This window comes from Vulpes vulpes, chromosome 12, assembly GCF_048418805.1.
Source record: "Vulpes vulpes isolate BD-2025 chromosome 12, VulVul3, whole genome shotgun sequence".
Lineage (NCBI taxonomy): Eukaryota > Metazoa > Chordata > Mammalia > Carnivora > Canidae > Vulpes > Vulpes vulpes.
Window position 1 is genome coordinate 6,033,164 of NC_132791.1, and position 23,893 is coordinate 6,057,056.

General features: G+C 56.2%; 1 protein-coding gene across 6 annotated transcripts in view; it reads right to left on the reverse strand.

The window, feature by feature from the left end:
- The window catches only part of COL27A1 (collagen type XXVII alpha 1 chain), a 133,455-nt gene that overhangs the window by 86,125 nt on the left and 23,437 nt on the right, over nucleotides 1-23,893 (reverse strand). For 5 of the 6 annotated variants that reach the window (XR_011995411.1, XM_026002815.2, XM_072727561.1 and 2 more), the window contains 6 exons: nucleotides 22,218-22,271; nucleotides 12,209-12,262; nucleotides 10,695-10,748; nucleotides 2,346-2,390; nucleotides 1,673-1,726; nucleotides 1,158-1,202 (listed from right to left, as the gene is read on the reverse strand). Coding sequence is in view for 5 of the 6 variants with exons in the window: in XM_026002815.2 (XP_025858600.2) it covers nucleotides 1,158-1,202; nucleotides 1,673-1,726; nucleotides 2,346-2,390; nucleotides 10,695-10,748; nucleotides 12,209-12,262; nucleotides 22,218-22,271 (306 nt within the window). In the remaining variant the exon portion in view is untranslated. The remainder of the gene's footprint in view (nucleotides 1-1,157; nucleotides 1,203-1,672; nucleotides 1,727-2,345; nucleotides 2,391-10,694; nucleotides 10,749-12,208; nucleotides 12,263-22,217; nucleotides 22,272-23,893) is intronic. The other variant, XM_072727562.1, reaches the window with a different exon arrangement.

Genomic DNA, 23,893 nt, shown 5'->3' on the forward strand with positions numbered 1-23,893 from the left:
GGTCTCAAGATGCCATCAGCATGGCAAACAGCAAGCCACCCCAAATGCCATCAGCATGCCTCTGGGGCCACAGCTCGTGGGAACAGCTGGATAAAAGTAGGGGGGCCCAGCCTCCCAGGACAGGAGCCTCCTCGGCCCCTGCATGACATCACCCATCATCATCATCACTGACATCATCGCGTCCTGAGGAACCTGCCCACCCACCTCCTTGCCCACCGCCCAGATGTTCTAACAGCCACATGTCAGCTGCAGGGATTAAGGCCCAGACTGTGGTCATAAATAGCTTTGGCTCAGGAGTGGAGGACACGTCACACCTGACCCAGCCTGCCCGAGGGCTGTGACCCACTTGCTGAGCCTTCTTGGAGAGGCAGCAAGGCCGGGCCACAGGACACCTGGGTCCCCATCCCAGCTCCACGTTAGGTGTGCAGAGTGAACCGGGACTATCAGGTCCCCACCATGAACCCAGCTGCCCTGTGTGTAGACAAGGGGACTACACCACATTATCTCTTAGACTTTCAAACTCCATCTACCCCCATTCCATGCACCCAGAATCTTCTCCACAACCCAGTTGGGAGCCCCCACCTGATGGCCCCTCTTCAGCAGTATTTGCTTCCAAATTCCTGGTATCCCCATAACCATGCTAGAGGTAGGTATGGACCTCACTCCCATCATAAAGGTGGGCAAACTGAGGCTGCTGGCTACTTGGGGTTTGTCCCAGGGAAGGGAGAGCAGATGCTCCATCAGTCTCCGGGCCTGAGCAGCATCACCCATCAGTCACCCCTGCTCTGTCAAAAGTGGGGTCCCCCAGACCTCAGTCGGGAGGGGAGCAGGATTCTAACAGCAGACAAAGTAGCCCTGACTTAGGTCCCCTAGCTCTTGGGATGTGCTGGGGGACAAGGCAGGCAAACGTCTGACTGTGGCAGCTGGGCCACGGGCACCAAGCCGGCTCACCTGGCTCAAGGATCCCCCATCACCTGTCCACCCTGCTGCCCCTTGGCTCTCCGGAGAGCACTCAGGTGGGAGGGCAGAGGCACCAGCCCCCCTGCCAGACGCTGTGTACAGACCCTGCACCTCTGACCTCCCATCAGGCCCGCTGCGGGGACAGGTAATGACCACCCGGGGCCCCACCTGTGTGGCACTTGCCAAGACCCACTTACCCGGCTGCCTTTGGGGCCAGGGTCTCCTACCGGTCCAGGTAGCCCCTGAAACATAAAAGACAGAGGGGCAAGGACATAGGGAAACGTTCTCCCTGCTGCCAACAACCCAGGGCAAGTCCTGCCTCCTCGGGGCCTCAGCTGCCCCCCACCCTGTAGAAAGGGAGTGGGGTTGGACCTGCAGTCTTCACACTGAGCACCCCACTCTGCCCCAGAGTCCCGGGGGAGTGGATGGGGGGTGGGGAAGACTGAGTGGGAGGAGCCCCGGAAGCCCCAACCCCACAGCACCAGAACCCCTTTCTTCTGCTCTGAGCATCCCGTGCCCTACTACCTTCAAAGAGAGGGATCTCTGGTCCAGCCCCCTGAAAAGCCCTGTCTTCAGGCCCCCCCCCCCGACGGGGGTGGCTCCTCAGCCCCCTGCCTGCCGCCTCCCTCTGCCTGGGGTGGGGGTGGGGGGACACCCGTGGCCATCTCCACATCGTCATGGCCACCGAGCTTCCAGAAGCCATATACTGCACCTGCCTGCCAGGGTAACCTTTGGCCCCTGGGCTGCCCTCAGGTCCCGGCTGCCCCTGCAAAGGAATGAAGAGAAACGTAAGGAAAGGAGAGACCTGGCCCAGCTCTGGGTCTGGGGGGCGGTGGGAGACGGGGGCTTACTCACAATGGACAAAGAGAAGGGCAGGAATGTGAGCTGGATGGGGAGGAAGGGGAAGGCACGGGCCTGCTGGGCCCCAGCCCACCCCTCTGTGAAACCGGTCAGACCAGCTCAGAAGGACAAAACCCCCTGTGCTGGCAGCCCAGGACTGAGAAAGCTCTGAGGAGCCCTGGCTGGCTCTCCCACGCTGGCAGGGGCTGCTATTTGACTTGGGCCAGTACAGCCCGAATTCCTGCAATCCCCGTGGCGGCCTGTATAATATCCCCTAACATCGCCCGGAACAGGCCAGCTATTCATGGCTCTCGCCGGAGTCGGGTGGCTCATGCCAACGCCAGGCCGGCGTGGACTCCAGCTCTTTCAGGCAGATGCGGCTGGGGGAGAGGTGGGGTCGGCTCTGGGGCCCCAGCAGGATGGGAGGCAGAGCCGCCTGGCTCTGGGGCTCACTCACGGCATGGGGCCCAGGGAGGAGGCCAGGGGCAGACAGGGGTGGAGTGGGGGGGGAGCAAGCAGGGCAGGGCTGAGGCTGCGGCCCTCACCTGTTCTCCGGGGTGCCCCGCTGGTCCAGGATAGCCCTTGTGTCCCTGTGGGGTGGGGGGGGATTGAATCAGGAAGGCCTCTGGGTCCGATGGCCCAGGCCCGGCCGCCGTGCCTGCCTTTGCAGCACTGCACGCTGTGTGGACGGCAGGGGTGTAGTGTGTGTTCAGTGACCACTCGCTGATCGGACCTAGGCCCGTCAGGGTCGGCAGCCTGCTGTGGTTTCCTCTGCCACCGACGGCCCTCGGAGCAGAAGCCATCGGCAGGCTGGTTCACTCCTCCGGCAGGGTGTGTGAGCTGAACTGGGATACAGCCCCTGTGGCGGAGTGATGCTCTATCCCCACCATCCATCCCTCCCAAATCCAGACGGGGGTGAGCCCATCCGAAGCCGGGGTAGAGCGAGTTCTCGATGGATGGGTGGGCCAATTAGGACCTTCGGGTCTGGGATACGCTCAACCACCATGCGGTGCTGGGATCTGTGTCAAGACCTGCCCCTTCTCATAAACCCCCTATCAGGAAAGATCTCACACATACCGACCAAATACATTCACCGAAATAGCGGCCTCCCTTCCTCCCACTGGTCCCAGTTCCCCTTCTGGGGAGGATGAGGCCACCCAAATGCCTGATTGTGAAGGACTCTGGCTACAAGCCAGCACCAACCCCAACCCTCGGTCCGCGTGGCCCAACTACCAGGTCTCTAGGTCAAGAGAATCACACGAGCGTGTGCTTACACGTGGCCCTGGGGCCACCCAGCAGAGCCATTTCCTAAGATGTAGGGGCTCTCCGGAGGGAAACCCCAGACTTCAAGCTTCCATCCCCTGACGGCAGCTGTGAAATAAGACCGGGCAGGGGCCTTGCATCTCAGCCAGGGCAGCCACACAGATCTCCGTTAGAGCCCCTCGCACAGAGAGCCCAGGGCTTGGCTCCCACTGTCCCTCACCGCCCTTGAGAACTCCAAAGTTGTACGGCTCCCCCAGAGCGTGATAAACGAGACGATGCCTGCACACCCCCTCCACGCACTGCGGTTTACCGGAGACTCCACCCACGTGGCCCCCTCTAGCCCTCACACCAGCCACACGAGGTGCAGCGGGGAGGCAGGGGTTATCATCTGCATTTTCACAGAGGAGAAAACTGAGTCTCAGAGAATGCCCCAGTGCCATCGCTAAGAAGCAGCGCGCTCGCACCCATCCCGGGTCCTTCTGATGCCCGAGGCCACAAGGAAGAGGCTTTGCCGACATCCCAGGCACGTATAGTTCATGCATGTAAGCAAACACACACAGGCACACGCACTCAGCAACCCCCCCACCCCCACCCCAGACCCCCGGGAAGCAGGACTCTTAATTATAAACAGCATCATCGGTGTGATCCAAGAGGTTTGGGGAGTTTACAAGCATTCCTTCTGCACCTACTCATACCTCAGCACAGCTCAGCGATACGATCACATCTCACACGCGGGGCCCGTGGGACTGATGCAACGTGGCCTGTGAGCTTCTTCCACCTGGGGTGCACGTTCTCTCCCCCAGGGAGCAAACTGAAGCGTAGGCCACAGCCGGCGGCTAGCATGCGGAGTGGCTGAGATCTGGGGCTATCCTGCTTCGCTACTGGACGGCTGCATGATCTGAGGCCACTGGTGTCGCCTCGCTGAGCCTTGGTTTCCTCTTTTGTAAATGGAAATACAGGGACTGGCCCATGGATCACATGATATAATGTGTGTAAAGCACCTAGCACAGTCCCCAGCATTGAATTCAGGGGCCCTGTAAAGACCTGCAAGCTGTTACCACCGTGAGCTTCGTATTTCATTCATTCACTCATTTATTCAACAAACACTTGCTGAACTTGTATGTGCCAGCATCACCCTAGACCTGGGATGAAGGAGGAGACAACACCCTTTAGCCTCAGTGGAGTTCGCAGCCTAATGAAGGAGATATAAAAACAAATAAATATAAAAGATAACGTCCGGGGGTTGGGATAAATAGGGAATTGTTTTCATGAGTGTCAAGTTTTAGTTTTGCAAGAAGGGTAAGTTCTGGAGACGGGTTGCACCACGACGTGAATGTCCTTAGCGCTGCTGAACCCTACCTGGAGACACAGTTAAGGTGGTACATTTTATGTTGTGGGGGTTTTGCCGTAATTTAAAATTTTTTTAATTGCAAATGTGTGGTAGTGATGAGCATGACGAAGAAAAGTGAGCAGACTCAGAGGACACAGAGAGGCCTACTGGGAGGGGTGGTGCCCGCTGGGCAGCCAGGCAGGTTTGCCTACATGACTGGGGCGGAATGAGTTAAGAAAAAGCCAGAAGCCAGAAGCCAGAGCACATAAGGCATTAGAATGGAGGGAACCCACAGGAGGATTTTGAGCAGGGACGTGTCGTGATATGACTCGCGTAATCGTCCTTATCATCCTCTCTCCACTTGGAACTTGCATATGAGGAAAAACCAGCCAAGCCTTTCCCACGAAGAGTGGAGTCGAGCCTTGAGCTCAGACCGTGTGGCTCCCTCCGCTCAGGCAATTGCCCTCTCTGAGCCTCACTGTCATTCTCAGCCTGCCTCGGGTTGCTGCCAAAAGCCAGGGCAATAACGGGGGAAGAATCCCAAGAGAACCAAGAAAGGGGACCAGGGGGCCTCTGAGCATCACCAGCGCCTTTGGCTTCGCCTGCAGCCAGGAAGAAATCTGCTGGAAACCAATGCTTCAGCAGAGAAGTGTTGCCAGGGAGATCCCAGAAGGTTTCAAGTGAACCCTTTACTCAGGACATAGGAAGAAGGAAATGTGTGATCTCCAGGATAGGGACAGTGGCCGGCCCTTTGCCCGGCCCGGTCCTAGAGCCTTAAATAAATACATCAGCTCATCAAGTCCTTGCGACCATCCCTAGCGGGTAGGAGTTACCATGCACGTGTGCCACACGAGGAAACGGAGGCTCAGACAGGTGAAGAGCCTTTCCTGCGGCTCTCCGGCCTACCAGGGGCAACGCCAGGTGTGACGCCAGTCCCTAGGTCCTAACCACCCCATCACGGGATAAGACATGCTCACGGCGGCCCGACGCCCACATCCAAGAGCCACAGGGCCACACAGGGAACGACCCCCTTATGGTCCCTCCCCCCCAGGACAGAGGGATCATCCCAGCTGTGGATCACCCCGCAGCTTTCCTGGGGCAGGGGACAGCCACAGAACCCTAGAGTATCTGAGTTGGAGGAGACCTGAGCCATCAATCCGCCCGCCTTTGTCATTGGACAGGCTTACCAGGGGGCAGGGACTTGCCCAAGGTTACTGAGCAAATTATGGCCAAGCCCAGACCTGGACTCTAGACCCTCCCCCCGCCACCCGCCGGGCTGTGCTTTGTCCAACAGGCCACAATTCCTTGGTCTGGTCCAATCAGTGGTCCCTGAGGGCCTTGCACGTGGCTGCGAATGACCCACCCCTCCCGGCTGGCTGAGAGCAGCAGAGACGGAGCACGGCCGAGGCACGGGGTTGGGCTGGGGGGTGCAGGGGGGCTCCTGTGCCCCCTGGAAGTACCTTCACAGTGTTTACCAAGCTGGGGCCAGCCAAATAGCTTCAAATGACAGGGCCCCAGGACCTGGAAGAGTCTAAATCATTATCTTCTCCTGGGCCCCGGCAATTACGGGGTAGGCACTTACCGCAAGGTGGACCCACGGGCAGTGATTTCCCCGTGGGTGCCTGGTGCCCAGCTGGTACCAGGGCAAGCGCGGGTGCTTCAGGGGAGCTCCGGGGACCACGGAGTCTGTAAGGGGCCTCTGGCTGCCCAGCAGGCGGGTCTCCACAGGACCCGTGTTTATAATAGAACTCGGTCTATATTTTGGTTTGGGAGCCAGATTAATCATTGCTTACAATGCACAAGGAGAAACCAGACATCACCTCACTGTTGCTGCAGACAGTCTCCCCGTCGGCCGGGGATGCTATTTGGGCTTTGGGCAGGGAGCATGGGGGAGGGGGGTCCTGTTCTTGCCCGGGGGTCCTGGGGACCTCAGCTGTGCCCCCGGGCCCCAGCGTCTCTTTGCTGTAACACGGAACTCCCTGCTTGCTTCGCACTCCACGAGGCTCACTAAACATCACCACAGCCCACAGCCCACCCGGGCCAGTCAGCGGGACAGACAGCCCCAGTCGGGCTCAGCGGGGAAGAAGCGTGCCAGGAGGCAGGGTGACTCGTTACGTGACACTGCACAGTCCCTGGTCCTCTCTGGACCTCAGTTTCCCCAAAGCACTGTGTTGGCTCAAAGACTGTAGGACTTGGAAACGTGTGGCTTGGCCAAAAGCACAGTCCATCATGACTCAGCCCGGCACCTGACATCAAACTCCGCTCCACGGGTACCTGAGACAGGTGCGGTGGGAATACACAATTTCTGTCTGGCTCGTTCATTCGACCAATTGTTCATTCATGCAACAAAGGTTTGGGGAGCCCCAAACGTGACCCTGTGTCAGGCACGAAGGATACACCGGTGGACCGAACAAACTCACCCCCTGCCTTCTGGAGGGCAACATATCCTGAGTGGGAGGAAGGAGAAGCACCGCATGCTACGACAGTGTAGACAGCCAACCGGAATGGGTGACATTATAAACGGGCTTGAAGGAGGAGCCAGGTTGGAGAGCAGAGCAGGAGTAGGGCTCAGAAAGGGCAGTGGGCAGGGGCCCCAGAAGCCCGGGGCAGCCCAGCAGCAGGGGAGCCTGGAGAAGCCTCTTGGGAGGGGGGCTCTGCATGGCAGTGGTCAGGGAGAGGGTTGCCAGAGGGCGCCAGGAGGAAGCTTCAACTGGAGAACCAACCTCATTCCATTAGTCCCGTCCACGTGGGGCAATGGGGTGAGAGGGGCTCTGAGGCCACATCGGGGCTTGACCAGAAAGATCAGTGAGTGATGTCTGCCACAGGCAGGAGAGGAGGGAGGAAGGGGACAGAGCAGATGCATGTGATCCACACTGTGCTAAGTCCCCCATAAGGAAACAAGCAGGGGCAGGTCCTCTGAGCACCTGGTCCCGCTGACGAACGCGCCAGGGACACCAGTGACTTTCCTGCCAGCTGAGCATGCGGCGTCCCAAGGAGGCTGCGAAGGAGCCGCGACCTCTGCCTGGGGGGATGTTCTAGTCCCGCCACCAGCATGGGGCCGGCACTCGTGGGCACTGCTTACATGTTTGTTGAATGAATGAACGATCACGATGAGTGTGGAGAGGAAGCACGCCAGGGCAGCGCACAGCATAAGCGAGCCCGAGGATGGCCCAGAGGGAGGACTTCCCTGCCGCAGAGCGGCTCGGCCCGTGCTGGAGGGCTGGAGTCTGCTGTGGAGAGACAGCTGCCTGCACGTGGCCTTATTTATTTATTCATTTATTTATTTTATTTTATTTTTTAAAGATTTTATTTATTCATTCATGAGAGACACAGAGAGGCGGAGACACAGGCAGAGGGAGAAGCAGGCTCCACGCAGGGAGCCTGATGCGGGACTCGATCCTGGGACTCCAGGATCACGCCCTGGGCCGAAGGCAGGTGCTAAACCGCTGAGCCACCCGGGCCGCCCCACGTGGCCATATTTAACAGCATCTCTGGCTTCTACCTGTTAGATGCTGGTAGCCTCCCCCTCCCAGCCGTGATGGCCAAAGATGTCTCCAGACATTGCTAACCGTTCCCTGGGGGGCGAGGTCACCCCCAGTGGGAAGCACTGCCCTGAGGAAAGAAGGCAGGACGGTCACACCAGGGGCAGCACAGGACTCCACCCTCCCACGGTGCAAATGAGGTTCTGGTCGCCTTCGTGGCTAGTGGAGGGTGGCTTCCTGGTGACTAGGCAAGATGACAGATGGTACCAGATGGGCAAGACATTCTGCGCTTGTCCTTCATGGTCATCATGATCATTCATTCATTCAACAGATCCGTAAGCGGGGTCCCCGGGGGCCAGCCCCATGCTGGTGGCGGGGCTGGAACAGCCCATTTCGCCCAACCTCTCCCTGAAGCAGTTGAGGCTCCGTGAGGGGAGGCCACCTGCCCGGGCTCACCCAGCAGGAGAGGGGACAGAGCTGGGACCTGTCCGGGTCCGCCGGCCTAGTCTGCGCGCCCGCCCAGCCCTCGGGAACCGGCTCAGCAAAGGCCCTCAGCAAACATCGCAGGCCGATGGCAGGCAAATGAACCTTCTCGGCCAGGGAGGCTCTTTCTCACTCGTGGGCCCCCCCTTATTTGAAAAGCTGTGCAGAGACAAAGCACCTGAAAGGCAGGGACCCGGGTTCAAACCCCAGCTCTGCAGCTTAGCAACGCCCGAAGGGATTTCCATGAAACCAGGGGCTCTCGGTCTCAGCTGCACAGGAGAATCCTGCACCTGGGACGCCTGGCTCAGCAGTTGAGTGTCTGCCTTTGGCCCAGGACATGATCCTGCAGTCCTGGGACCGAGTCCTGCATCGGGCTCCCCACAGGGAGCCTGCTTCTCCCTCTGCCTGTGTCTCTGCCTCTCTCTCTGTGTCTCTCATGAATTAAAAAAAAAAAAAAAATATATATATATATATAAGAATCCTGCACCTGGGTCCTGCTCACACCAACCGGACCAGAGTCCCTGCCCTCAGTCCCCCCTGGTTCTAATGCATCTGACACCGGTGTCAGCACCGGGCCGGTACCTGGGTGCACAGTCGCTGAACGACCGGAAGAATGACTGAACAGACGAATGCATTAGTGAGGTCGATCTGAGCCTCAGTGTTCTCAGCTGTAAAACAGGCATAACAGCGCTTTAACTCTCCGAGGCTATGGGGAGGAAACAATGTGACAAAGGACGGTCACTCTTTGTGCCACCTCTAATTTGCCACACTCTTAACCTGGGAACCCTCCCAACCCAAACTCCCTTTTCCCCTGCCTATTTTTGTCCATTTTCTATTTGCGCTTCTATTTTTACTGTTTTTCTTTTTATTATCTGTCGCCCCACCACACCCACAAGAATGCAAGCTCTGGGGGGACAGGGATTTTTGTCTATTTACTCAGCGCCACGCCTTGCATCCTGCCTGGCACATAATAAGCATTCAATCGCTTCTGTGGAATAAATGAATGAATAGGCCTCTTGGTGTCACGCTGAGGTGACGCCCCAATTCAGCGTGCTGACACCACCTCTCCCCCGCACCGATGTCCCCTCGCCACCCCCAAGGCTCCCCACACGAGACGCTGCAGAAAAGCCACATAAGAGCATCAGGACAAAGTGGCCGCTGTTGTCACCAAAGACACACATGGGAGGAGAGAGTGCTTACAAACAGCGATGATTGCAGCCCATCCGTCCTCCTCCGCGGCCACCGCCTCTGTCAGGGGTCCCTGCCTGGGACCCCGAGCTCCCCCAAGCTCTGCCCAACTGGCCTGCCACAGCTCAAAGTCCTGCATGCTTGCCTGAGCCGGGGCCTGAGGGCCTCAGTATACATGGCTTTGCCAGTTTTCCAACCACACGGAGCCTCTTCCTTAGTTTAGGAAAGATGCTTCTCCCTTCCCAGGTGAGCTGGTCCCTCTTGGATGGGGGCTCTGGGCCTCCCTGGCCATCTGCTGAGAGCAGGGGGCCCTGCCACGCCAGCAGGAGCTGGTCTAGTCTGCTTTCCCATCTCCTGCCACCTCTGCTCGACTCCCACCCCATGCAGAGCGAGACCACCACTGGCTGCTTTATGAGCCGGCACTGGAAAGAGACTTTTCCACTCACACCTCATCCATCAGCAAGTGCTGGAGCGTGGAGGGGAAGTGAGTGGGGAGAGGGAGTCCCTGTGTTCTCTGAGCCAGACAATACCAGGTTTCCCCGGCCCACAGATGCCCACAGACTCCTGTCTGGCTCTGGCCTCTCCAGAGTTATGCTCTAGCCACGGAGGGTGGAGAAGGGGATGCAGGGGACGTGATGCTCCGAGTCCCCTGTGCCACAGGGACCCTTCGAGCAAGGACAAGATGGAGCCAGGAGACACCACGTCTGTCCAGATGAGAACCAGATGGCCCAGAGAGAGGGTGGCTGCGGCCACAGCAGGGAGCCAGGGTGGAAGCTGAAGACATGGCCCTAAGCCGATATATACCTCCTGGAATTCCCATCAGCAGCCCTGCAAAAAGTAGCTGACGCCTGGCCTGTGTTGTCCTCCCCCGCCACCCCCATTTCCTGAACACCTACTATGCACGGGCCCTGCGCACAAACCAGGTTTGCCCACCATGGTCGGGGAGGCTAGACATCAGGCTGAAAATAACTAAGACGGGCTAACGGTCCTTGAGCAGAGTGGAGGCTCCTGGACCGCAGCCTGGGGTTCCAGGAGGTCTTCCTGGAAGAGGCACAAGCATTGTTGAGTCCTGACGGCTGACAGGCCCTGGCCAGGAAGCTAGAGAGAAAGCCCACTGGACAAGGCAAAGCACTGAAACCCAGGCGTACCTTTCGTCCGACAGGTCCCGGATTCCCAGAGAGCCCAGGCAAGCCCATGTCGCCCTGCAAAACACAGACAAAAGGGTGAGTGGGGTGGGGGGAAGAGGAGCAGAGACGCTCGTGAAACTGCACGTGTGCCCTCGCACGGACAACTGTCTGCGGACAGGACTCCTGGAGGCCCAGAGGCCTCTGCGGGTGGGGGGGAGGGCAGCCGAGTGGGCGGGTACTGCCCCCCCAGCCCAGTACCCCCACTAGATGTATCTGCTACACCGGACTCTGGCACAGGATGCCATTTAGGGAACGGGGTCTGCTGCTAAACCCGTGTCTGGAAAACCAGTGCCCCAGGGGACACACCACCTGTCTGTCCCGTTCCAATCCGCTCGCTCTCTGCATTCCTGACACTCCTTCCCTCCTGCCCATCCCTCCCCCTGCCCGGGCACGGTGGTCAGCAAGCGGCATCTCTGCCACGAGAGCCGAGAACACACAACCCAGGAGAGCAAGAGAGAAGCCCGGGCCCCCGGACTCGCTCAGACCCGGATACAAATCCTGCTCCGTCCCCGACCAGCTGTGTGACCTCCAGCGAGCCACCTGCCTCGGAGGCCCCTCTGCTTTCCCACCCGCAAGCCGGGCCCCGTCCGTCCTGCATCCCAGGGTTTCCAGGAGGAGCCCACGGGCACGCGTGTGGGTGTTTACACCCGGTAAACGCCCTCCGTGAGGACGTGAAGGAATGAGCCACCTGGGTCTTGAGGCAATAGAAGGGAGCTGCCTCTTCTCCGTGCCCAAGCACAGGAGGCTGCGCGGAGAAGCAGGGCTGTGCCTGTCCGGAGGGCTCCTGGGCTTGGGGCCAGAATAAGCCGGGGTGTTCCTCCCAGGACGCTTGGGTCTGAGAGCCGGGGTCTCACCTCGAGTCTGGTTCCCCCGTTCCTACCTGTCCTGTGCTCCTTCCAGGCCCCTTAACCGGTGTATGAGGGGCGGCGGAGGGATGCTTCAGGGATGAGTGAAGTCCTCTGGGCTAATGTTCTCTTTCCCACCAGAAACTTCTGGTCCCATAGCCCCTTCAGAGTCAGGGAGCCCTGAACCTCTGGCCCGATCCCTTCCTACCTCCTAGAAATCCACAGAACTGTCCGCTCGAATTGACCTCAGAGGGGACTTTGAACATCTGTTGGAAGCTTCCTGGGTGCATGCTACCAAAACCTCTGGATGCCAAGGGTCGCCTAGAGGGCTCTACGGAAATGCAGGACGTCACACAAAAGGTCACTCGCTCACCAAGGGTGTGTCCACGGGCAAAATCTTTTGTCTGTTTTATTGGTTGCGCCCCCAGAGAGTGTACAGGGCATGGCTTCGGGTTCTGCACGGACAAAGCTGGAGGACCTCAAGGAGAACCCCAAACCACGCTCTTCCCTTGCCACTTGTCACACAGTGACCTCCTGCCTCCGTCACCCAGGGGCCTCTGCCAAGGCCTGGCCGCTTCCCTGCTGTCACTCCCCCACTTCCCTCAATGCTGGGGTCCCTGGAAAACCTACCTTTGCCCCATCGAGGGCCTTTCCTGGTGAGAGCCCTGGGTCCCCTTTCTGTCCCTGAAAGAAAAACAATTCTTTCTAGAGTCGTCTAGAGAGGCTACCTCCCCACAACCTCTGCTCAGAGTCCTGTCCCCTGCTGCCATGCCCTCCCACCCGCGCCCCACTCGCACAGCTCCCGGGGGGCCTTCACCAGTTCCCTTCTCCCTGAACACCTTCCACAGCTCCCCACTGCCCGCAGGAGGACACCCCGAACTCCTCGTTTGCCGTCCCACGTCTTCCAGCCTCGGATCCACCCATCCTCGGCAAACCCGGCTCTCCTTCTAGCGGCCAAACCCACAGACAGGGTCCCTCGCTCCCCGCCAGACCACAGCCCGGCATCAGCCATGCCCTGAGCTCCCTGGCTGCCAGGTCCTCGCCCAGGCAGTCACGCCCGCCTAGAAAACCTTCCTCAGGGAGATTCTCCAGGCCATAGGCAGCCTTCAAGATGCAGCTGCACTGTGTCCTCCCAACCAACCAGGAGGTCTCTGGGGACGAGGCCTTGCGTGTGCGTGTTGCTGGGACTGCCCCCAGACTCCTTCCCCTGGGCTCTCAGGGGGCTTCTGAGAGACACGTCTAGGAAGAATGCCCGGAGCGCCTGGTGGCTCAGCGGTTGAGCATCTGCCTCTGGCTCAGGGTGTGACCTTGGGGTCCCGGGATCGAGTCCCGCATCGGGCTCCCTGCAGGGAGCCTGCTTGTCCCTCAGCCTATGTCTCTGCCTCTCTCTCTCTCTGTGTCTCTCATGAATAAATAAATTAAATCTTCAAATCTAAAAAATTTAAAAATTAAAAAGCATGAATTTTTCATACGCTCACCTTAGTGCTCTATTTACCGAGGGTCAGTGCAGTGACACCTACTTAACGTCCGTGCACAGCCCTTCACGGTTTGCAATACCCTGGTCTCACGAGATTCTCACCACAGCCTGATGAAGTGGGCAAGGGAGGTGCTATTATCCAGCCCATGCACTGAGGGAGACTGAGGCCGGAGGGGAAAGGCACTGTCAAAGGCCCCCAGATGAGGCATTGGCCAAGCTAAGACTTCCCATTCCCAGGTCTGGCATGAGGCCACGTGCACACGCACCCACACATGCACATGCATGCACATATTCACACATGGGCATGTGTATACACATCCTCACAGGTGCACACACATGGGCATGCTCACACAAGCACACATGGGTGCATGCACACACACATGCACACAGGTGCATGCACACACACTCACACATGCACACACTTTCACACATGAACACATACATTCTCACATGCACACGGGTGCATGCACACACACTCACACAAGCACACAAGGGTGCATGCACACACGGGCACACACACTCACACATGAACACATACATTCACATATGCACACAGGCACGTGCACACACACTCACACATGCACACACTTTCTCACACATGGACACAGGTGCATGCACACACTCACACATGCACACACTTTCTCACACATGCACACGGGTTCATGCACATTCTCACACATGCACACAAGTGCATGCACACACACATATGCACACACTCTCACACATGCACAACAGGTGCATGCACACACTCTCACACAAGCACACAAGGGTGCATGCACACACACACGTGCACACACGCTCACACATGAACACACACATTCTCACATATGCACACAGGCGCGTGCACACACACTCACACAGGCACACACTTTCTCACACATGCACATAGGTTCATGCACACTCACACATGCACACAAATGCATGCACACTCACACATGCACACATTTTCTCACACATGCACACGGGTTCATGCACACACACATACACACACACACATCTACCAGCGTCCTACATTTCTTGGCAGGGAGCCAGGGAGATAATGGATGTGACACATGGAAGGGGTGGCTTGGCCAACTTTAATTAGTTCCCATTTGGTTCCTTTCTTCGTCAGAACCCAGCCCTTCCAAATCCTGGCTCAGCCACTCTCCATAAGAACTCACTGCATTCGAACTGGACAGAGCCTTAAAGAGAGCAGACCTTTCAGAGCCACCTACACCGTGCCCAACACTGTGTCCATTTGTCCTCTTAACACCCGCTGGTTGCAACTCAGGACTAAGACACAGGCTCAGAGGGGCTAGGTCACTGCCTGGTGTGACACGCAGGTCAGAGGTAAGGTCTTCCCAGGTCTGGCTAGTGCCAGCTCTGTCCGACTTCAAAGCACTCGCTTACTTGTTTATGAATAAGCAGCCTGGATGCCTCTCTGGCACTCCCTCTGACCAGATGACAGCTGCCCCAGGCAGGAGAGCCACCCCTCTTTGCCCACTGTGCGTCCACCTGGGCCCCTCCAGGTCACTATTGCAGAACGCGCCCTCTGGGATCTACCACCCTGCCCTGGCCGCCCTTCAAACACACTTTCGCCCTCAGCATCTCACAAACCCCGCTCCCATGCCTTTTATGTCCATAGTCCAAGTGCAAAGCCAGGCTCAGGGCTACCGAGGATTCCAATGGCCAAAAAAGGGCAGTAGCTTCTCCCCACCCCACCCTTGCCCACCTCGGTCTGCAGCTGGTAGAGCAGCTGGGCTTGACACACATTCAGGGTGAGCCTTCAACTGTCCTTTTCTGTCTCTTTATAAAAGGGGAAACTGAGACCCCAAGAGATGACAGGCTTGTTCCCTTGTCCGTGTCCCTTACCTGAGCCATTTCCATTATTTACGGATTTCTTTCTGCATGCTCAGCAGCCAGCACAGTGCTTGGGATGTAACCCCCGCCCAAGTACAATAGCCACAAGCATAGATTCACATTGAACAACCACTCTGAGCCAAGCTTTGGAGTAAATACAGAGAATACCACAGTGGGGAACATGACACAGTTCATGACTATGGGGGACTCTCAAAGGAGAAACCAGAGACCATCGGTGCTAGCATTTACTGGGTGCTCTTCTGAGCCCTGGACACATAAATTTGTGAGGTATCAACAATCACCATCCCATTTCATGGATGAGGAAACTAAGGCACAGAAAGGCTAAGTCCCTTCTCCAAGGTCATACAATTTGTAAGTGGGACTTAGACTCAGGTAGTTTGGTTTCAGAGCCCAAGCTCTTCACAAATCAAAAACTACCATCCAATGATAAGTGGAGTAAGGAGGAAGTCAGAGAGAACTTGACCTAGACTGAGGGGAAATCCCTGAAGGGAGCTGCAGCTAAGCTAAGGCTGGAGGAAGACAAGGAGGAAGGAAGATGACAATTTAGCTCCAAGGATGCTCGAGGCACCCCTAGTCAGGTGAAGGTGTGATTTATGGGATGGAGAAGACTATATGTCTTCCCAGCCAGACTCCTGCAGATTCCCCAGTGAGAGAGGAGGAATATATAAAGTCTAATCAATTGCTTATACATTGGTAAGGATGAGAACCTGGTTGCCAACCCAGCTCTCCAGAATGGGAGTGGGAACTATGTTGAGCTCCTTTTTGCAGGTAGGGTTGGGAAGCAGAGGACAGAGGACTCTGAGTGGCTGAGGCCCAGAGAGGGACTGACACAATGGAGGAACACATCATGAAGGATTGGGAAATTCTGGGCCAGAAATCCCCTGTGTAAGTCCTCCCTAATCCAAGTACTTGGCACAGGAGGTGGCCCAGAGGAGGCATCATCAAATATTTCACTAATGAGCAATTGAATGGATAGAATCTCAAGAGACAACTCTAAGACTGAGATTGGCTCAGACTGGTTTCCTCTGAAGATAACCTGGGCCTCCCACTATCACTACGTCATGTGTTTAGAAGTTCCGGCCAATGCAATAGGGCAAGAAAAACAAATGAGACAACTAGTCTTTCAGGAAAAGGAGACAAAAATATGTCCTTTTTTTTTTTTTTTTGCAAACAATACAAGTATCTGTCTAGAAAATACAGGAGAACTGAAATATTGTTAAAGTCAACAAAATCATCCAGTACGGGGCATGGTTATAAAATAGCCACAAAAAATATAAAAAGATGAAAGTCAACAGTCCTACTCAATAGCTGACATCCAGCTAGAAATTAGAATGGGGCAAACATTTCACTCACAACAGCCACAAAAGTACAAAATTTCTATCCACAAACCAGAGCTCTGTAGGCCTTATGCCATAAAAGCTACAAAAGTTTACTAAAGAGATGTCTAAAAAAAAAACAAAAAACAAATGAGAAGATATGCCATGGTTTTAGATAGGAAACTGTAATATTTTAAAACTGTTAATTCTCCACAAATTAATATATACATCTAATACAATTCCAATAAAGATCCCAAGGGTATTTTTAAGGAAATGATTAAAATGATCATAAGTCTCATCTGACAGAACAAAGATCCAGAAATATTTTAAAAGAACAAGGGGAGAACACACGGTAAAGATCGTCAATGTCACATAAAACAGTATTTTAGCAGAAAATATACAAACAGAGCAATGAAAAATCTTCAGAAGGTCAGGATTAGAGCCTGGCCTATCATATAATAATCAGTAGTGTCAAGGTTATTTAATAAATGGTTAACCATTGGGGAGAAAAAGTAAAGTTACAGCCCATCTCATACCCACTCCCCATGAAGATTCATACCAGATGGTTTAAAATCTTTAAGAATACAAATAAAATTAAGAAATAACTAAGGATACAAATGAATACCTATCTGATCATGTGGTGGGAAAGAAATGCCTAAGCAAAAAAGTGAAGAATAATGTATTTTACATGTGGGTGGAACCCTCTCCAAACTATCTGACATAAGTTCCTAATAAGTGTTAGCTGTTATTTGTTAGTCCAAAAAAAAAAAAAAAAGATAAAACTTTTATTTGTGAACATCGTCATGAATACTCTTAATAAGCAAATAAACTGGAACATACTCATAAGGTGGACGAGGGCTGCACAATCTTAATATGTAAATATAAATAACTGTACAAATCCATAACAAAAGACAGCGTTCCAACCCCCAAAATAAACAAACTCATAAATGATAAGATACAAATGGCAAACAGATGTAAGGAAAGCATTCTTCCTCTAGCTGGTCAATGAACTGAAGTGAAAACAAGGATAAATTATCTTTTTAAAACAGCCTCTGCTGATGCTAGCTGCAGCATGAACTGCCTCAATCTTTCCAGAAGGCAACTGCTAATAAAACAAGTAAATACGTAAAGCACTTGTTTGCAGAAAATTTTAAATTATTCATATATGTGTATGTGTGCCTGTAGGTGTATATACACCTGTAGCTTTCTGCGCGTGTGCAGGCAGTTTGATTAATGTACGTTATATATGTGTATGTTATCACACGTATACTATGTTACGTATATGTTAAGAAATCATTCTAATTTCTTTATTTTGGTTAAAATATGCATGTATGTTACGTAATCCACAGAGGAAAGCCACAGAGATAGTGAACAAACTTGCCTTATCGCCAAAAGTACGTACAGGCTTTGGAGTTGGGCAGTAGAGGATTCAAATCCTGTCTCTGACACTTGTCAGAAATGTGACCCTGGGCAAGTTACTCAGCCACCTAGACCCTCATTTTCTCATCTGTAAAATGGGGGTGACGCCATCTGCCCTACAAAGTATGCAAAGCTCTGGGCCAGTCCCTGGCCCAGTCTTCAAAATGCACTCAGTGCTCATCACTGGGCAGGGCCACTGGAGGCCGCTTTATTCTCTTCTTGATACTTTCTGGACTATTCCATGTTTTCCTTAATGAGCCTGCCTTACCTCTGTCATCAAAGGAAGGGGAAGGGGAGGCTGGGGCCTGAGAACCCTGTGGGCTTTTTCGATCTCAGCCCCCACCAGCTCTGCTAGCAGCCACCTAGATCACCAAGTCTGCTCCTTCCTGTCCACCTATCGCCCCTCACCCCTCCCACCCCTCCAACCCCAGTGCCTGAGGGCCCATAGTAATCCCGGGTAATTCACTGCAAACTGAGCAGGCCACACCGGGGACGGAGCGGCCGCCTGCCAAGAAGAGTGGGGCCAAGCGCCTTATCCTCTGGCATGGGCAGCAGTGGTTTTCCTGCACAGCTGGAGCCGCACTGGCCTCTGGCCCAGAGCCCCTCACCTGCCCACGGGCCTGCATCCCACCTGTCTGCACCCCAGTCCAGCGTCAGCATCCCCAGCAGCGCAGCCCTAGACTTCCCCGCTGGCTGCCCGCCAGGCCCTGCTTCTCAAACTGCCCGAGTGGCCTCTGCAGATCTCATCTGATCATGTCACCTCTGCTAAAAACCTTGTCGTGTTTTCTTGTTGCTGCTGGGATAAAGTCCAAATGTCTTTCCACCGCCTACCAGGGCCTGCTCCCCTCCCCACCCTCCTGCCCCTGCGCCCCTGTGCCTTGTCATCTGCTGTACTTTAGACCTTAGTCCAACCCATGTGCCTTCTGGGAAAGTGCACCTCACCTCCTAGATGGGACCAATCCACCCTGTGTTAGGCATCCGAGCGTCCCATGCCTCTCTCATAGAGCCCTGGTCATGGCATAGTTCTGCATTTATCGGTGTGATTAGCTTGTTTCCACGAGGGCAGGGACTGTCCTTGCTGGAGCCCTAATACAGGCCCACCCAGCTGGTGCTGAAGCTGACCCTGCTGTAGCACTGCCACAGGCCAGCACTGCTCTAAGTGACTCGGTTACTCCTCATGACAACCCAAGGGGGCAGTTACTCTCATCGTCCATTTTCTAGATAAGGAAACTGAGGCACAGAAAGTTGAAATAATGTATACGCAGGGCCAAAGAAGCAGGAAATGACGGAGCTGGGGTCTGAACCTCGATCACCTGGCTCCGGAGTCTGTGCTCTTAACCACTGCCCTTCCCCGCAGCAACAAGTGCAGGCCGGTTGGCGACATGAATCAATCCCATGAGTCAACACCGAGCCTCCAAGGTCAGCCAATGCCGTCCTCCCAGGGGCCTGGCTTCTCTGCCTCATTCTCCAAGTCCTTGATCTCGACTCCATGTGGGAGCTGACCCTCCCTCTTCTTGATGGATTTGAACGTGGGAGTACGGGTCTCTGGCAAGTGGGCTAAGCCTTGGGGTCTGGGGTGGGTGGGGGAGGGCTAAATAAAGCTTGGCTCTGGCCTGTAGCAGCCCTGACACGTGTCTTCCAGCAGGCAAACTCAAGAATCCGAAATACAGTCCTGCCATTGCTGGTCACCACCAGTACCAGGTAAGTGACCTTGGTGTCTTTGTGTGACCTCAAGAGGCGTGGAATCCTTCCTTTGCTCTTCCTCACCCCCTTGAGCCTCCTCAATCCACTGGTATCTCCCATCCCTCAGTCCTTATCCCACAAGACCATAAGCTCCCAAGGGTCCCATGAACTCACTGAAGCAAGGAGTGCACGGTGACCCACCCAGACCAAGTGGGGGCTCCTGCCACCTGGGCAGACCCTCCCGTTCGGCTGATTTCTCCAACAACACATAGTCGGTGCCCATAAACATTTGCTGACAGAAGGACATGGCTGGATGGATGCCCCCCCGCCTCAGGGGTTGCTCTAGAAGGCAGCATCATGTGGAAGAGAAGGAGCCAGCACAGGGCCTGGGTTGAGGCCAGCCCTACGATCCCATCAGGTCACCTCCTTGGTCCAAGGGGGATCTGGGACACAGTGAGGACCCTCTCCCCACAATCACATCCTCTGGTGCAGATACACAACATTCCCTTCCAACCTCAGCTGAGGCAGGAATTCCATCCAGGGAGAGTCTCTGTTTTAACCTTGTCCCGGCGATGCCACAGATCAAGGGCAGCCCAGGACCCAGCCGGCCTGTCCTAGGGCCACTGCTCACCCCTGGGCTGCAGGCCAGGTATGAGGCATGACTTTTCCCCCTTGGAGTTTTATGCAAACACGAATGGAAGAAGCAGGCTCCTGTTCCAGTGTATTTTTTGGAGGCCACACCTTATCTGTGATACCCAGAAGCAGGCTGGAGTCCTGCCCAGGAGAGCACGAGTCTACACGTCCCTGCTACATGTGGCAGGAAGAGGAGTCACCTGCTAGGTACAAGCCTTGCTCCCCACACCCAGAGAGAGCTGCTTCTCAAGATGGAAGGAGAAGCAGCTAAGGGGCCCCCCTCCTGCCTCAGCACATCTGTTGGCAGGATGGGAGGAGGCTGCGGGCCAGACCGGGGCTGCCGTGGGCCTGGGGCCGGGGCTCTGCAACGTGGGGCCGGCATGGACCGGGGCAGAAGCCAATGGACCATCTGCTGCCACAGAAGCAAGGGATCAATCTGGAAGCTGGGAGGAGTGGAAAAGGATGGGAGGGAGCGGGAAGGACCGGCCAGTCCCAGAGCCGACCAAGAAAGGCGTGTTCCTGGACAGACCCGACAATTCCCAACAGCTGTGGGTCCTCCGGCATGGTGATGTAGCCCATGGCCCGGGAGGCCTGAGGCCTATGCAGAGCGGAAGTCTCCGGGGGGCTGCCTCTCCGCCGGGCCCACGGGGACGGATCCTGGGGCCGTCTCCTGGACAGTGTCCTAACGCGCCCAAGCCTTAGTGCCCCATCCGTATACGGGCACAGCATCTCCACCCATCCCTTTAGGGCTTTGTGGGGATCGAATGAAGACAAGCCACATAAAGCGCATGCAGAGTGCACAGGCCCCCAGGAAGGCCCAATATAGGGTGGCTTCCAGGGGGACGGCCATGCCTTCAAACGCTGCACTAGTCGCCTTGTTAAAACCACAGCACTTCCGGGCAGCGGCTTGGCCACTGGGCACCCGAGGCCTCTGGGCTGGCTTTGCAAGGAAGGCCCCGGGCCCAGCCCCGGCCGTGTGTTCCACACTCCCAGACGAGCTGGTGGGCGCCACGACTGGCCTTTGGGGCTGTGCGACCAGTCAGTTAATGGCTTTCCTTAAGCCGCTCAATCTGCACCACGGGCTTAGCAAAGAATGACCTTGGACCTGGCCACCCTGGTTACCCGCAGAGGACAGGCTGCGCCGGGCAGCGTCCTAACCAGGAGCCCCTCTGCCCTCCGGGGCCTGCTTCCCGCTCCTTTGGCCCAGTCCCGGCGCTCCTGGCTTCCCTGACCCTACAGCCCCTTTCCCTGCTCCTGCTCCCCCAGCCACCCCTGGAGACCTCTCCCCATGGCCTCAGCGCTGCCGGCCCTTCGGCTGCTCACTCGGAGCACGGCCCGGAGAGCCCTGTTCGCCGCCGGAGCTCCGGGCACACAGGGGCGCCCCGGGGATGGAGTTCCCAGCAGGCATCAGAGCACCGCTCACTCTGGCCTCTGTGGTCTCATCTTAAAGTTACCTGGAGCACCCCAGGAAGGCTCCCTGGGGCAGGTGGCATCTCTGCGCTGTTGTCTCCCCCCCTCACCCCCCCACCCCGGGCCTCATCTCGGGCTCCTCAGCACTCTGTCTGCCCATGAATTGTCTCTACCTGGTGGGGCTCCCGGATTCTCAGTTCACAAGTGAGCATCCTCGCCTTCCTCCTCCGGGGCTCCTCAGTTCGGTCACCGAGGCTAACACCAGGGTGTCACTGGTCTCTTATCTCCCTACCTCCCCTCTGCACCGTGAATGCATCCACTTCCCTCCTGCCCCTCCTCCCACACCCCTCAGCTGGCTGGGCTGGCCTCATCCCTCCCCGGTACCACCCCGGGGCCTCCCTGCCTCTGCTCTGGTCCCCGCCTCCAGTCCACGTGCACACGACATCCAGCGACTGTTTCCAAACACGACCACGTCCCTCCCCAGCTCAAAAGATGACATGCCTCCCAGGGTTAAGGCTTAAGACCCAGGAAAATCTCTATCCCTAGTCTGACATTCAAGGCCTTCCCTACTTAGCAGCAAATGACCCTTGTTCCTCCTCTCCTTTGAGGGTTCTGGGTTCCAACTGCCCTTCTCTCTCTAATTCCCTACAACCAGCTTCTGCAACCAGAAGCTCCACTCCCGAGTCCTCACAGTGTCACAAGCCTGGCTCTTGGGAGGTGCTCAGGGAGTGCCAATGGCACCGAGGGCCTCCCACCAGGAGCCCCTAGGAAGCACCCCAAACAGCCCCAGCCCAGCCCCTACTCCATGGCCCTACCTCCAGACCCCACAGCAAATACTCACCTTGGCTCCGGGAGGGCCAGGGAGGCCTGGGTTTCCATAAGGCCCAGGAGGACCCTGAAAGGGAAAAGAAATGAAGAGGTAAGGGAAAATGGGGGTCATTCCCCTTCCCACAGCGATGCCCAGCAGGTTCTTTCCACCTGCTGGTCTGCTCGCCTAGCCGAGTCTCAGCAGGACGGCCACGGCGGCCCACCTCCAGGGGGGACCCCTTGATGCCTGGCCCTGCTCTGAACACTTTCCGTGCATGACCTCGTTTTATCCAACTAACCCACGAGGTGGGGACTGCCATTCTTCCGATTTTGAAGATGAAAAGCCCGCACTCAGAGAGGGCGAGAGCTTTCTCAGGCCACCCAGCTGCTAAGGGGCAGAGCTGGAGGTCAACCTCAGATGTGTGACTTTGAAACACAAGCTCTCAACCTCTGAATTTTACTTTACAGCCTCCCGGCTCTCTCCCCCTGGCCCAGCAACCCTTCCCAGGCTGGTTCCCTGAGGATACTATAAAGATACTACAAAGCCATAGGACTTCTTGATTTTTTAAATTGAAGGTCAGATCTGTAACCCCGTGGGCCACATGGAGTTATGTCAGATGCAACCTTCCTTGACAAATTCTCTTTCTGCTCAAAGCTTCCGTCCCCCGTGCCTCACCACTTTCACCTGTGCCGTTCCCAACATCTGGCGTGCCTTTCCCAACCATCCCCTCCAGCTGACACCCCTCCTGTCCTTCGAGGTCTGGCTCAGTGACACCTCCTCCCAGGGCATCTCCTAAGACTTCTGCCTAAAGGAACTGCTCCCTTTCGACTCCAACTGGACTGTGCTGTGAGCCTTTGGAGCAGAGAGCCCAGTGAAGGGTGTACTTGGCGTCTTCTGAACAAGGGCCCCAGCCCAGCCAGAGAGCTCTCCCTTAGGTTCCTACAAGCTCTGAGCTTACGAGCCCTCCAGGGGCCTTGGAGCAGCTAGGAGGACCTGGCTCAGAGAGTCCAAGAGTCTTGGCCAAGTCACACAGCAGAGAGGTGGCCAAGCGAAGGCTGGGACCCAGGCCTGTTGGCTTCAGGTCCGGGGCTTATTCATGGCACTCGATTTTCCCAGGTCCTATCTTCCTGCTGTAGAACAGCTGGAGCCTGTTATGTCCACTTTCCCCAGCAAGGGCCCTGGGTTAGAGTCTTGCAGCCAGTAATATAAACAGAGCCCTAAGAGACGGGTAATTCCTAAGAGTCTTTGTCCAGCAGGAATACTCTGGGACATGGGGGGGCGGGGAGAGGCGCCCCGAGGAGCCCAGTGGTGCCCCACCACACCAGCTTCTAGACACACTGCCCTCGTCCCTGGCCCCTCTTGACTCATCTGGCTAGCTCTGTATGAACTTGCTTCCTTCCTCCCTCTCGGAGGCCAACTTTCCAGCTGCAGCCTGTCACATTCCAACCCAGGCGCCTCCCTCTTCTCGATGCCTGAACAGGGACCCTCCCCTTCTCCAAACACGTCGAAAAGGAACAGGGTTCAGAAGCTCACTGGGCCTGGGGGATTGATAACGGTGTCACTGGTGGCCCTCCCTCTAAAGGAACCCGCTCCCCGGCCCTCTCCAGGGTTCCACCAAACACGGTCTCCCGGCACACGGATGTGACCTGGAAGCGCCAAGACGTGGGACCAGCTGTGAGCAGCCCCCCTTCCCCAGCCTCACTCTCCTC